This window comes from Hemicordylus capensis, chromosome 1, assembly GCF_027244095.1.
Source record: "Hemicordylus capensis ecotype Gifberg chromosome 1, rHemCap1.1.pri, whole genome shotgun sequence".
Classification (NCBI taxonomy): domain Eukaryota; kingdom Metazoa; phylum Chordata; class Lepidosauria; order Squamata; family Cordylidae; genus Hemicordylus; species Hemicordylus capensis.
Genome location: NC_069657.1, coordinates 159,452,418 through 159,466,748, shown reverse-complemented (window position 1 = coordinate 159,466,748; position 14,331 = coordinate 159,452,418). Strand labels below are relative to the sequence as shown.

At 41.4% G+C, this 14,331-nt stretch overlaps 1 protein-coding gene across 6 annotated transcripts in view; it reads left to right on the top strand.

Annotated features, from left to right (window-relative positions):
- The window catches only part of HSPBAP1 (HSPB1 associated protein 1), an 88,667-nt gene that overhangs the window by 52,170 nt on the left and 22,166 nt on the right, over positions 1-14,331 (top strand). For all 6 annotated transcript variants that reach the window (XM_053260220.1, XM_053260182.1, XM_053260172.1 and 3 more), the window contains 2 exons: positions 6,486-6,622; positions 9,810-9,981. In XM_053260220.1, coding sequence (XP_053116195.1) covers positions 6,486-6,622; positions 9,810-9,981 — 309 coding nt within the window. The remainder of the gene's footprint in view (positions 1-6,485; positions 6,623-9,809; positions 9,982-14,331) is intronic.

Genomic DNA, 14,331 nt, shown 5'->3' with positions numbered 1-14,331 from the left:
AGCACAAAAATAGCTTATAATATAATGATGAAATTAGAGTGCCTTACCTAAGAAGAAAATTTTAAACAATTTGGGCATTTTAGTGTTTTGGTTTTTTTAAAAAAATACTAATGGGAGACATGATGTGTGAAGAGAGTGAATAAAGAGATTCTTTTCAGTCTCTTCAGATACTAGAACTAGAAGGTCATCCAATTATATTGATTGGCAGTAGCTCACCCAATTCATAATGAACTTAGGGAATTCATTACCACACATGATTGCATTTGCTTTTTGTACATAAGCAAAGTTGTGGTTTTCCACTTTTTCATTGTTTCCCACTGCGCTGTTGTTTAATTTCAAGGCCCTGCATTTCAGGCAGCAATTTGTAGAAAAGGAAACTATTTATTTTATTTATTGATTGTTAAATTTGTATCACACCTTTCATTAAAACAATCATATGGGGGTTCACACAGAAAAATTATAACAAGACTTTAAAAATTACACCATTAAAATATTAAGCTAGAATATAAAAACACAGATCTGACTAAAAAGATTTAAAATACAAGCATAAGATAACCATACAAAATACAAAGCAGCAACAATCATATAAAAGCCTGGATAAAAAGCCAAGATTTCACATCCTTTTTAAAACTGTGGTGGAGACCGAGGAGCGAATAGCCACCAGGATTGCATTCCAGAGTCGGGCAGCAACAGAGAAGGTCCTGTCCTGCGTGCACAACAGCTGAACCTCCCTCATTGTCAGCACCCGGAGCAGAGCCTCCTCAGATGACCTTGTCAAGCGGGCAGCAACCCTCGGGAGCAGGTGGTCCCTCAGGTATCCCGGGCCCAAACCATTAAGGGCTTTAAAGGTCAAAACCAGCACCTTGAATTGGACCCAGAAACAAACTGATAGCCAGTGCAGCTCTTTGAAAATGGGTGTAATGTGATCCCAGTGGGCAGCTCCAGATAAACTCCTAGCTGCCGCATTTTGCACTAGCTGCAGTTTCTGAATATTCTTCAAGGACAGCCCCACTTAGAGCGCATTACAGTAATCCAGCTGTGATGTGACTAAGGCATGGGTAACTGTGGCCAGATCTGCCTCTCGAGAATGGGACACAGCTGGCACACTAGCCAAAGCCATGCAAAGGCACTCCTGGCCACCACCTCCACCTGAGCTTCCAAAAGCAGAGCCATGTCCAGCAATACCCCCGAGCTGCATACTTGCTCTTTCAAGGGGAGTGCAACCCTATCCAGAACTGTTAGAATCTCCTCATCCTGATTGGCTCTCCTACTGACCAACATTACGTCCATATTGTTCAGATCAATCTCAGTTCATTAGCCCACATCCAACCCATCACGCTCTCTAGCCCCAATTCAAGACATCCACTGCCTCCCTAAGATCAGTTGAAAAGAAGAGATAGAGCTGAGTGTTATCTGCATATTGCTGGCAACTCTGTCCAAGACCCCGGAAGACCTCTCCCAGCAGTTTCATGTAGATGTTAAACAGCATGGGGTGTCGCACCCCAGCTCTCAGATAGTGAGGAAGAAGGGGATACTGACAGTCCTCCAGCTGATGCAGGGGTACCTGGGGGGCAGAGCCCGGCTGTCAGTTCCCAAGAAATAGCTGAAGCAGGTCTAGCTGCTGTTCCAGAACAAACACAGCAGTCTGAGGCAGCAGAGTCAGGGACTAAGGAATCAGGTGATGAGTTAAACAGGCAACCCCCGATGACTCCACAACAGAGGAGAGTCACAAGACGGCACCAACAGCTGGAAACCATCAGGAGAAGTAGGCGGCCCTTTCAGAAAGCTGATAAGCCCTGAATCCCTGCCAGCTGAGAGTTATCAGCTCAGACTATAAATCATGTCTACAGCCTGCAGTCAGGCACTGGAAGACAACACACGCCTTTCATAGAGCATTTACGAGCCCCTAACCAGAGCCAGAGAGATTCCTAGCTGTGTGTTAGCCTCTGCACCCCAGACTGGTTTCTGAATGGAACACTATCTCTTGCCGTGCCCTGCTCTGCTTCCGGCTCTGAAGACTCAACAACTTTTCTGCTTCGTCCCTTTCTGGACAGACTCCCGCACCGGGTGGCTTGGTTGCTGACAGGTGGGACAAAACCAAACCCTGCAGGACCTCACAGGCCAATGGCCACAGAGCCAAGCAATAGTCCCGCAGCACCACCTTCTGGAACTTCCCCCCAAGAAAGGACCAGAGCCACTCCAAAGCAGTACCTCCAATTACCATACTTGAGAGGTAGGCACGTCTGCCGGAACTGCCAAAACTCTGGAGTCTAAATTGGCACAGATGCTGATTTCAGCAACCACCTGCTAGGGGACAGTGTCTGCAACACATTTCACAAATCCCAAGAAGAGGCTGTTCCACCTCCACGTTCCATCTGGTGGTCCATGGAGGGGTTCCTTGGCACCTGGGGGATGGGACGGTCCATTGGCCATGACTGCTCTGTTCTCCTTTCTCTCTGTGGCAGACAGGATGGAAGAAAGGTAGGTAGGCTTGATTTTGTGGTTTTCTCAGTACTGAGTAAATAATATAATATGCTTGCTGTGCTGTTGCTTTCTGTTAACTATTGCTTGCTGTTAACTATCTGGTTTTGCTGTATCTCAGATTGACAAAGTCAGTGTCCATGGGAAACAATGGGGTGATTCGAGTTACCCATTGTTCTCTGTGGGCAAATCGTGAATTTTTTGTAAATTTCTGATTCAGTTTGTCGAGCTGGTTCTATGAATTGATTCAACTTCTTTGCATTCGATTTGAGGTCAAATTGAATAACAAAAAAACAATCCGTACACATCTCTGATTTCAAGCTCTGTGCATTCGACTGCTCCCGTCAGCTTTCTTCTGCTGTCTGCTTATCTCTTCACTAGCTGTGTGTCTCCAGGTCTTACTCCTGCTCAGCTCTAATTCCAATTTTTAATCTTACACTGTTGTTTCTCCCTCCAATTTTTCTAAACAAACCACACCAAACAAACTCAGTTCCATCCATTTTTAAAAACATACCCAATCAAATCAAGCCCTCTCTTCCCTCAAAAAATTAAACAGTAAAACTCTTTTCCCTCCCAAACCAAACTGTAGGATAGGAATTGCGAACTTATGACCTATGTACAGCTTCTTAACGAAACCGAAGGAGTAAGCAATTAAATATATAATGCAAGTTATTATTGTATTAGTTCTCGTAAGAACAAACCTTCCTACTTCCCTTTAACTATCCCTACAATTGGACTATTTTGGTCCAAATCGGCTAGGCCGTTCACGTTAGCCCACTTTCGCCTCAAATGTTCACAAGTCTGCTATCTTGTATCAGGGTGGATGACATCATCACAAACTATGCCTTTGAGGTGTCTCTGTTTGTCCATACAACTATACCAAATCTGGTCCAAATCGGTTCCCACTTGCACCTCAAATTTTCACTATCTGGAATTGGTGTGGATGATATCATCACAAACTGTGCCATTGAGGTATCCCGTTGGGTCACTACAGCTGCACAAAATTTGGTTCATATTGGTCCAGGCATTGCAAAGTTGATAGGGGGGACATGCACATGCGCGAACGCACACACCAGGTGACCTCATAAGTGGGCTGTATAATTTTTTTTCAAATTTTGAGCATCAGTTTTAGGCTCTCCCCCCATCCTTCATATTTGTAATAACTCTTTGATGTTGTCTCATTTTTCTTAGTGCTTTCATCCTAGACATTAATTTGACATTAATTTTGTAAAATATATGATGATGATGATATAATTTAAAAAATAGACTGCATCCAGATTAACACTGCCCTCATGTCAGAATGTTTCATGTACACACTCCTCCTTTCCTTTGCTACCCCCAATCCCACTCCACCCACTCCGCAAATAAGTCCCTGAGGATAGGGAACCTACAGGAACATATATTGAAGCAGCAAAGGGAATAGGGTGGAGGGCGGAGTTGACAAAAATTGTTGCGCACATGAAATATTGTAATGTGAGAGCTGCCCAAAGCTTCTAATATTTTTGGTCAAAACACACAGACACTTGGCTATTGGTCTTTATTGCCAATGGTGCTATTTCATTAGAGGGATCTTGCCTTTGAAAAGAATAATTGGATGACTTTCTCCTCAGGAAAACTGCCAAATGGCAACCTGCCCTAGTGTACTTGGAATCCAAATTCACTGATTATTTTCTACTCTATAATATTCAAGGTTGTTTGACTATACTCACATTAATCTTATTCTGTTTATTAATGTATATGTAATTGTTTTATGGATACTTTCTTGAGATTTGTTTTTACTGTTAATCTTTCATTTATTCAGTATCGATGCAACTGACTCATATTTTTGTAAAGAACTAAATCAAGGGCCAGGGTAATTAAAATGTGTTCTAAACAATGGACAAAACAAGCAAAAAACAGGCAGCCAACCAACTGGTAATGAATGGCATCAACAGTGGTGATCTTGCAATAGAAGAAACCAGAATTGACACAGTCGTCAAACTGGGATTGATTGATTGATTGATCAAATTGGGATGACAATTTCTCTACTTTTTTCAAAGCTCGTTCTGAGAAATTCTGGGCATAGGCTGTTAATGGTTTTATCAGCCAAAGAAAGTGTTATGGAATAGTGGAATGAGGCATTCTTCCATTGACCACACATTGAGCAGTAGTTCAATGAGCACTTGTTCATAGAAACAAGTGACCAATTTTACCATGTATCTACAGCTGATGTATGGTAAAATTATCTTTAATTTTACCCCCATGGTAGGTTAATACAGAGAACCTATACACATGATCAACTATAAGGTGCGAACTTATGCATCCTGGTATAGCTTGTTCATCTGTATCATTCTGCTGTACTAAGAAGAATCTTACTGTACATTAGATGTAGGGATGTGCACAAAACCAGTTTTCCCAGTTCGTTTTGAGTCCAGACTTGGCTCAAACTGAAATTGGCATGTTTGGTTTCAGCACCCCAAACAAGGGACCCTGCTCAGCTCCAATTCAAGGCCATTCAGGCACCGTTCAGGGGTGCCAGGGATGTTTCTTTTTTTGTTTGTTTAAAAAAATAATAGTGGATTTACCGCCTTGGAGGCCTCGGGGAGCGGGGGTTGCAAGGGGGTCTCCGGCTGGTCATCCAACCAGGCAGATGGCCAGTGTGCACATATAGTGGCTTCTAAAATGGCTGCCGGGAGCTCAGAAAGGGCCAGAACAGCCCAAAAATGGTCCGATACTGCCAGGGGGAGGCTGGTGGGGGGAGGGGAGCTGGCAAAGATGACCGCCCCTGGTGGGCCCACCATTTAAAAAAAAGAACAGAATCCTTGGAGCAGGCCGGCTCCATGCCAAACCAGCTAGAGGTCGGGCCGGTTCAGACAACCCTAATTAGATGCAGATGTAGATAAAACAATTGCCTGTAACCCCTTAAATAGGCAGCTAACCAAATGGTTACTTCCATATTGAGGAAACCTGCCACTCAGTAAATGGTCCTCTGTATCCACACAGCAGTTGATCACATAGAGTGATAGCTATGTGAGGTGAAATGTAAATATCTATATTTCAAAGCCATTTCGCTTTTATAGATGATGGGTAATTACCTTCATTAGTAGAATTGACTTTGCATAGAAAAAGTAGATTTATTTTGTCATTCTTGTGTAATTTCGTGGCTCAAATTTTCCCCTTCTAATGCCACATTTCACCTAGGGCCCAGTGTAAAATGCAAGGTGGGTTGGAGGAGAGTGAGTAAATAGAGCAGCAATCGTCACTATTTTTCTAGAAGGAGCCACTTTGGCACACACACACACAAATCAGCGTGAGAGCCATTTCTCACTGTGCTAACCTCCACCAAGTACTGCCATTTTCTCAGTGCTGGGAGGGCTTTTTAGGAAAGAAGGAGAGCCCTCCCTTGTTCCCTCTAAGGTGAGCCCACGTGCATGCGCGCACATGTTTTTTGATGTCCACTCAGTTGATTTTAGATCCCACTCAGGTATAATCAGGAAGGTTCCACTCTGAATATATGTGTGCACACACTGCCTTAATATTGCTGCCCAGAACAAAACTAATTCCACACACAGATGAAAGAAATAAGAGAACACTGGAGCCCTCAAGAGCTCTAGGAGGTAAGCCAGGGAAGGGTTCGCTGCTCAGCACCCCGTGAACACCTTCCAGGATGGTGCAGAGGCTCAGGAGGGCTCCATTTCCCTTAAAGCAAGACCTTCCTTCCAGTGCTGGGCAGAGTGCAGCACTGCATAGTGAGATTGGTCACCTCCGCATAGTGCCAGGGGGACTGTAGAGTATTCAACTCTGGCCGAAGCTTCACACGGGCCTAATAAGCAGTTAGTCAAGGAGCTAATTTTGGGGTGGGTGTGGGGCACCACTGGCCCTTGGACCTTACAAGGAAAAACACTGAGAGAGCTTCTGGAATGGCTTCAGTCACAAAGGATGAAAAGAAAATGAAAGAGCCAGTGGCTAGTTAACAGGATGTTCAAAACTTAGATTGTTTTATCTGAAGTTTGCCTTTTCAACAGGATGTGAGATGGTCTGACTTCGGATTTTTTGGAAGAAATGGAAGGGAGAGTACTCTGTGGATTGGCTCAGCAGGAGCAAACACCCCTTGTCATCTGGATTCCTATGGCTGCAACTTGGTGTTGCAAGTCCAAGGAAGGTAATAAGAAATACTTTCCGTTGTTATATCTACAACCAAACTTGAATGATTTCTGATTTTCTTTTTTATAACTGTTTAGTTGATGCTTTAATTTTCTTTGACTTTTTGAGATCCAAGATGCATTTATAGAATGGCATTTCTATACTGCCGTCTTATTGTGAATCCCTTTCTTTATAACCCCTAGCATGAAATTTACCTTTTTCGCCATCACTGCACACCAAGTTGATCTTTTTCATTGAGCTATCCACCACGACCCCAAAATGTCTTTCCCAGTTGATCACCATTCGCTTAGACATCATTGTTGTATTGGGGATTTTATCTATTTGCTCTAGCATGAATAACCTTACATTTGCTCACATTAAACTTCATTTGCCATTTTGTTGTCCACACACCCACGCTGATCCATTGGGAACTCTTCACAGTCCACATAGGTTTTCACCGTCCTGAATAACTTGATCTAATCTCCAAACTTGACCGCATTTTTTAAAAGTGTCTACTCTGCTTTTCTTCTCTCTCTCCACCTCTTAAACCTTGACTGGGAGGAGGCAATGTAAAACTTGTTTATTTCTGTCTCTTTTGGCCACTTGAAGCCTCAGAACTGCAACTTAGACCCTGCAACTAAGTCATTAAGTAAGAAAATAAAACAAAAGCTGATAACTATGAAAACAGAATGATGGGTACTGGGGGACAGCGTGGATCTGAAAGCCAGGCAGAACAAATTGCTTTTATCTTGCTTCACAAGGTTGCCGTTTCTTCTTCCTGTCTGTGGTGTCAATAAACATCTGAGAACATCACTCCTTTGTTGATTATGTGGCTGTATTTAAATTCCATAAATTTGCAGTGTAGGCTATTATTTTAATTACTTCTGCTTTTACTATTTCCATCACTTATACTATGCTCCTTATAAAACTCTTTTTATGTCCTCGTTTGCTCTGCCTTGTATATTTAACAGTTCAGCATTATGGACACACACACACACAAACACTTTTTGACAAGCTGGATATTGGATTGCAAATCAGTCTCGAGGTCTGTGAAATCAGCTGGGATCTATTATATAGTTTTGAAGATTTTATTTGTGGATCTGTTTGTGCGACAGAAAGTCATATTTCCCGATTACCTGTACCTACAGATACCAAATTTTGCATACACAATCCTGCCACTGAAATCAGCTGAATGGGCTGCTTTTTACACTGGAATAGGCTAGGGAAAATTTTTAAATGTTTTTGTATTTTAAAGAAGAAATTCTGAATATAATAATCGATTTTAAGTGTTGTTGTTCTGAACAGATTTTAACACTCAATAATCAGATCAGTAATTCATAAATGACATCGTGCCCAAGAGAAGCAGAAGATATTTCTCAGATTAAAATTTACTATGATTCAAATTTATCATATATTGTAGTTATTCAATAAAATGAATAATGTTTGAAGTTGAAATCCTACCAATTTCAAACTGTTCTTCTACACCCCTTTTGCAAGCACATTAATAAAAAATTCTATGACATATATTTCATTTCTTGAACTTTCCCATAAGTGTAATCTACACAAAATGACTTTGCCTGGTCAACGATGAACTTCCTAATGTTATAATACTGCTGCAGTCCTGTGCACAGTTATCTGGGAGAAAGTCCCACTGAACAAAAAGAGACCTGTTTCCAAGTAAACATGCATAGGTTTCGACAGCATGTGAAAGGCAATTAAGTGGCAAGCTCCTTGCAGGACTATCTCCTTCTGCATTGTTAAGTTTCTGCACTGAAAGGAGAAGCAAGTAAGTGTCAATTTGAATTTAAACTAGGATCTTCAAATTGCATGAAACTCCAAAATTCCCCAAGAATAGGGCTAGGAAGCATAGGCCACAGTTCTGTGCACTCTTCTATGCAACTAAATCCTGTTGAACACAGTGAGGTTGTTCTCATGACCACTTACCCAGGTGGTTGGCTGGGCAGGTGGGTGGGGAGGCAGGCTCCTACCTTCTTCTCCAGAGGTTCCCCAAACCTCAACCACTTGCGGACCCATATGTGTGGATGGCAGCAAGTAGCAGAATGCCCAGAATGGAGCGTGTGAGCAGCAGAGTGGCTGCTCTCCGTGTTGTAGTCACTCAGCTCAGTACAGCCGCTCCTTCCTACCAGGCTCACTGCCAAAAATGGCGATTGTTCACACAATCACCTACCAAAGTAGAATGAACCGTCAGTTTGTTCTTCCTTGGTAAAGAGCTGGGTAGAAAGGTTGGTCTCTGTGGGTCTGGAACAGCTGGGACCGGAGGGTTCCCAGTGCGCCAGATGACCCAGTGTTTTAATCCTAACTTTTTTTGCTGTGTTGCTGGAAGCTCCTTTCTTGAATGCAAGGTGAGTTGAACTTATGGAAAGATTCCTTGCATGAGCTTAACTCTCCTCCCATTCATGGAAGGAACTTAAGACTACTGCACATCCTCATGCAAATGACTAGGATACAACCCCTTGTGATTTACTTCTGTCCAGACATCCCTAGGATTGTGCAGTTAGTGTCTTGTCTATGCAGTTCAGATTCAATGCAGCTGCTCTCTTTTTGGCTGAGCCAGATGGCTGTCGTGTATCATAAAATACTCAAAAGTTAGTACAGGTATTTCCACCCTTCTTGATTTAAAAAAGTCACAAAATTAAGAGAAGAGAAAATAACCAACAAGCTTGTAATGAAATAAGCACTACATATAGTATATAAAAATATATGGCGCCCAAGCTAAAGCAAATATACAAATGGGGCAATCATACTGGAAATCTGCTACACTTCAACAATTTGCACATTGCTCTTCAATAGGCTGGACCATTAGTTTGTTTTGAAAAATTGTCATAACAAAAAGAACTGAAGCCAAGCCCAAGATTACATCCAGTGCCTAATTGGTTTCTTAGAAGTAAAGGCAACAACAAGCCTGAAAAGTCTGCTGTACATGTCTCCTTTCACAACTGTATCTAGGCAAATCTAGTCACAACACATACAGAGTTTATTTTTAAAGCTGAAGCTCTTTGTTCTTTAAAATATTGCTTAATTAGTTAGTGGATCGTGCGAACTACCTGTTTTGCAAATCCTTACATCTCTTAAACAGGAAGCTAGTTTCCCTTATTGATAGGCTTGTGTTTGCAATCAGTCACTCAATCAAGGTTTTCAGTTAGCATAAATGGCAAGATATGAATGTGGATAATCTCTGCTTCCAGGAAAAGGTGGCATCTGTACCCACCCGAAGACTCCAGTTTTCTTTATCCTACCAGAATTCCCTATGAAGAATCCAGTGTGTTCAGCAAAGTCAATGTAATCAATCCTAATCTGGAAAGCTTTCCACGGTTTAAGAAAGCACAAGCTCATGTGGTAACACTTGACCCAGGCCAGGTAATTTCTGAATTATGACTTGACTCTCAGTGGGACTTTCATTTTAGGGATATGCATGAACTGTGGTTCAAGTGCTGCTTTGGCACTGCAGGGAGGGGAGTGGGAGCTTTAAGAAAGAGGAGAGCAAATCCTTGTCTGATCTCTGCCAACCCTATGCAGCTTCCTGCTGGGTGACACTCGGCCCAAGTACTGCCGCATGGCGGCAACATGCACATGGCATCCGCACATGCGTGTGGTGGTGCCGCATGGGGGTACATGAGCCGAGCGACACCCCAGCAGGAAGCTGCATAGGGTCAGTGGAGATCAGATAAGGACTTGTTCTTCTCTTAAAGTTCCCACTCACCTCCTTGCAGTGCCGAACCGGTGCTTCAACTGCGCTTCGTGCACACCTCTATTTCATTAAAAATGAAACAGAGAAGGACGAAAAATCAGAAAAGTGGGGTGTCTATATTTCTCCTAGCTTTACTTAGTTTTTCTGTTAATTATTAATGCAGCTCTCTGGCTACTGAAGCCTTCCTGGTTCATGTTGTTTCACTTGCCCCTCAATGGTGGACTGTATATTTATGTATTTGGCATTCATATCCTGCTCTTCCTCCAGGGCAGTGGACATGGTTCTTCCTCCTCTCTTTTATGCCCACAACAATCCTATGAAGGAAGTTAGGCAGGCAGTGACTGGCCCAAGGCTTCATGACTGAGCAGGGATTTGAATCCAAGTCTCCTGTACTAATCTGACACTCTAAGATCTACATCAGACTGGCTCATCTCAGAGGGATTATATGGAAAAGCTATCTAGCTTTGTCGACATTTTCATGTGAGGACCCAAAGATGCATTAATCAGGCTTCTGGGGCTGTACTGTAACCCATCTTTGCACTAAAACCAATATGTTGCACAGTGTGTATTTAATGAATAAGTGTGCAGAGCCAGCAAAGAGCTCTCACTTATGCTTTCATGGTGATGGATATCTTCCATAATGGAAATACTTGCCCAGCTAGCTATGTCGCTCGTATTTACAATATGCATTAGTATTTCAATGGAGGGTCTCAAAGTGGTTTTAACAAGAGCATGTGAAAGTTGATTAATCATATTTTACTGGGGAGGAGGCTGCAATCGCTGAATAGCAGCTTTGTGAAGTATCTCTCGACTTGCCAGTACATCAGAACTCAAGGATCTCAATTCCGCCAGCATGCTTCCTTCCAAATTAATTCAGAAGTGATTTCACTCCTTACTAGAACTAATCACTTCTAAATATAACTAATGTCACAAATTGGACTGGTTTTCTTAGATTTAAGGCACTTTCAAAGCTATAACCATTGTATCACATTATATAGCATATTAATATTCTATACCGCATGGCAAAGGTCTCACCAATGCCAAAAATTAATTGAGTTGACTTCACAGTTTTCTCTCCCTTTTGCAGAGTGCTTTTTACACTTCATTTTGTTGGTTGGTTAGTTTTGTTTTGTTTTGTTTTTAAAATAAAAAACCCGTGGGACACTCTTGTGTTCAGCTTTCCATTAAGGTTAGGAATTCAATGTAGGTCTTCTGTTTCAGTGATTGGGAATAATAATGAAGCAGTAGTATCACTGTGTTTTTAATTAAACTTCAAGTAATTAGATGTCAGGTCTTGTTAAGAATAAAAAAGGCCAGCTTCTTGTAGCAGTATACTGAAGCACTACTGTACAAAAGAGATGCAGATATAGATCTTGATCTATCTCACTCACTGAGTGGATTTCTATGTTTTCAGAAGAATCACATGCTAAAGTCCTCTTAGAATTCTACCACCAGTATGCAGAAGGTACATGCTAGGGAAGGGAAGGCACATGCTAGAATGCATTTTTATGAGAAAAATTCCCTGCCTGTAGAAAGGTAGCAAATCTGGGGAGGAGTTTTAACCTATCGTACTCCATGACGTGCTTATTTTCTGAGTAGAGGGAGTTTTAGTTTGGGTAGTTGCAATCATGCAACTCAGCAGTTTCTGCCTGCCTTCTGAAGTGGTACAATCCCATGAGAGCTGTACTAAGCAATCCTTCTGAATGTGGAAAGCTGAGGAACTATCTGCAATGAATCTGTCTTCTTTAGAGTAGGTCTGTGCAGTCTCTGGCTTCTGCAAGAGTAATGCCTGCTAGCTCTTGTCAGTCCTGTCTAGTCTTGGAAGGGATGTGATGAAGCAAATTGAAGAGAATCCTTAAATAGCAATGGAAGGCAGCACTTTAATAGACATTGTTCTGACTGAAAGAAAAGATTGAGCATGTATTGCAAATACAATTACTTGAGCATTTGCAGTCAGCCTCGCTTTGCGGTAATTTATAATAATCTCAATTTCTTGCTTGGCAAAGAACCACGTGCCCTAGATTAAGACATGCTAACAATGCAGAACTGGAAAATAAAATAAAGATAAAGGTGTCCTTTAGTATTCTGGAAAGCAACTGCATGCTAGCTGGATACTGGCTTTGAATATTAAAAGAAGCTTAATGTGCCTAATGCCATCTTCTGGCCAATGTGTCTCATTCCACCACTCTCTGTTATATTTAAAGACATGTGGGATCTCTGTTTCAATATATATTCTAATTACCTTTTAATACTACCTTGGTCTTTAACTCTTAAGCCTGGATGAATAGAAGTACATGAGCTAAATTCAAGGCAATTTCATTAATTTTAAAAGATTTGACTAGTCAAGGGTAGGCTACCTTTTTTTTGAGAAACTGTTAATATGGCATCCTAAATCTTGCACCCACAATTAAATATTTGAAATATCATGCTATCCCTTAAATATCTGTGGGATTATCATTAATAGCCAAGTTTACTGGATAATTAATTCTGTCTAGCACTTGCACCTGCAAATGATAATTTGAGCCTGTGATTCTATAATTCCATGTTCAAAATGAAATGAACAAATTGAGAAGTTCATGTTGGGTGTCTGTTTTTAGCAAGTTGGCTCCAGCTACCTATCTGATTGACTCAAAAATTACACCAAAAGGAGTGAGAGAGAACAGGCAAGAAATGCGAATAGCTGCCAGCACATTTCTGATCAATCAAAGCTTCCTCATTTTCATGCTTTCATAGATCTTTCTCTGTTTTGTGGAGTACAACTCATAAAAAGGGTGGACCAAAAAGCCTAAATTTATTTCATCTTTTCCAGTTAGATCCAAACCATTGACACACTACAGTTAAAGCGCACAAGCATGTCTAAGCCATAGTTTTGCTTATTGCACTTTTGGAAGCTCAAACCATGGTGTGGGCACTTAGTGCAAACCATGATTTGGCGTGATGTCTAAATGAACCGGAGAAACTGACTTCCCTGAGGAGTTGCTCCATGACTTGTATCCAAATATCCACGGGTGAAAGGAAACTTACAAAAGGCAGCTTCCGCACCCCTCTCCCCACAACAACCCTCTATACTCCCTAAAAACTAATCCTGAGGCTCGTGGACTCCCCAGAAGCAGGTGGGCTGGAGTATGGAATGCTGCAAAAGGAATTCCTGAAAATTAAGCAGACACTTTCCATGAGTGGCGTTAATACAACAGATCCCTGCTCATTTATTTTCAGCAAGCTCTCTTAACAACTCAATGATACAAAATATGTATTTTTTTAAAATGTCAATCAAGTATTTCTGTTTGATCTTGACTTCTTTTATGAACACTGGGCATGATCCAACCAAAGTTAAACACTTAAATCCCATTAGTTTTAATGGGAGAGTTATGCATATGTTTCAGTCTCTCCCAGTGAAATCAAAGTGACTCAGAAAGGTGCATAAAATCTGGTTGAATACTACTACTATTATTTATATACCACTTTTCAACAAAAATTTGCAAAGCAAACATAGAAAAATAAATAATAAATAAGATGATTCCTTGTCCCAAAAGGCTCACAATCTAAAAACAAACATAAGGTAGACACCAACAACGGCCACTGGAGGGATGCTGCGCTGGGGTTGGAGAGGACCGGGTGCTCTCCCTCTGCTAAATATAAGAGAATCACCACTTTGAAAGGTGCCTCTTTGCTCGTAGCAGGGATCCTTGGAATCGTGTCCATGTCAAAAGCTTATGAAAAGTTAGTGTGCTGGTTGATGATTGTCAGGTGAGAAATGATTTCTATGGATGTTCCTAATTGTCCCGTAGTACAAGGTTAAGCATATTTACTCAACAGTACATCCCACTAAGTTCAATGAAACTCCCAACTAAGTACACTTAGGATTACAGCTCTAGTTTACCAGTAATGTAGACCTGTCTATTAAACATTTATCTCTTAACTTTGCAGCAGTTTGGTTTTTATAGTAAGTTGCTACTTCATTTCATTGCTAAATTGGTTTTGGCAAGATTTCTTTTCTTCTTTCTAGGAATCTTCATAGT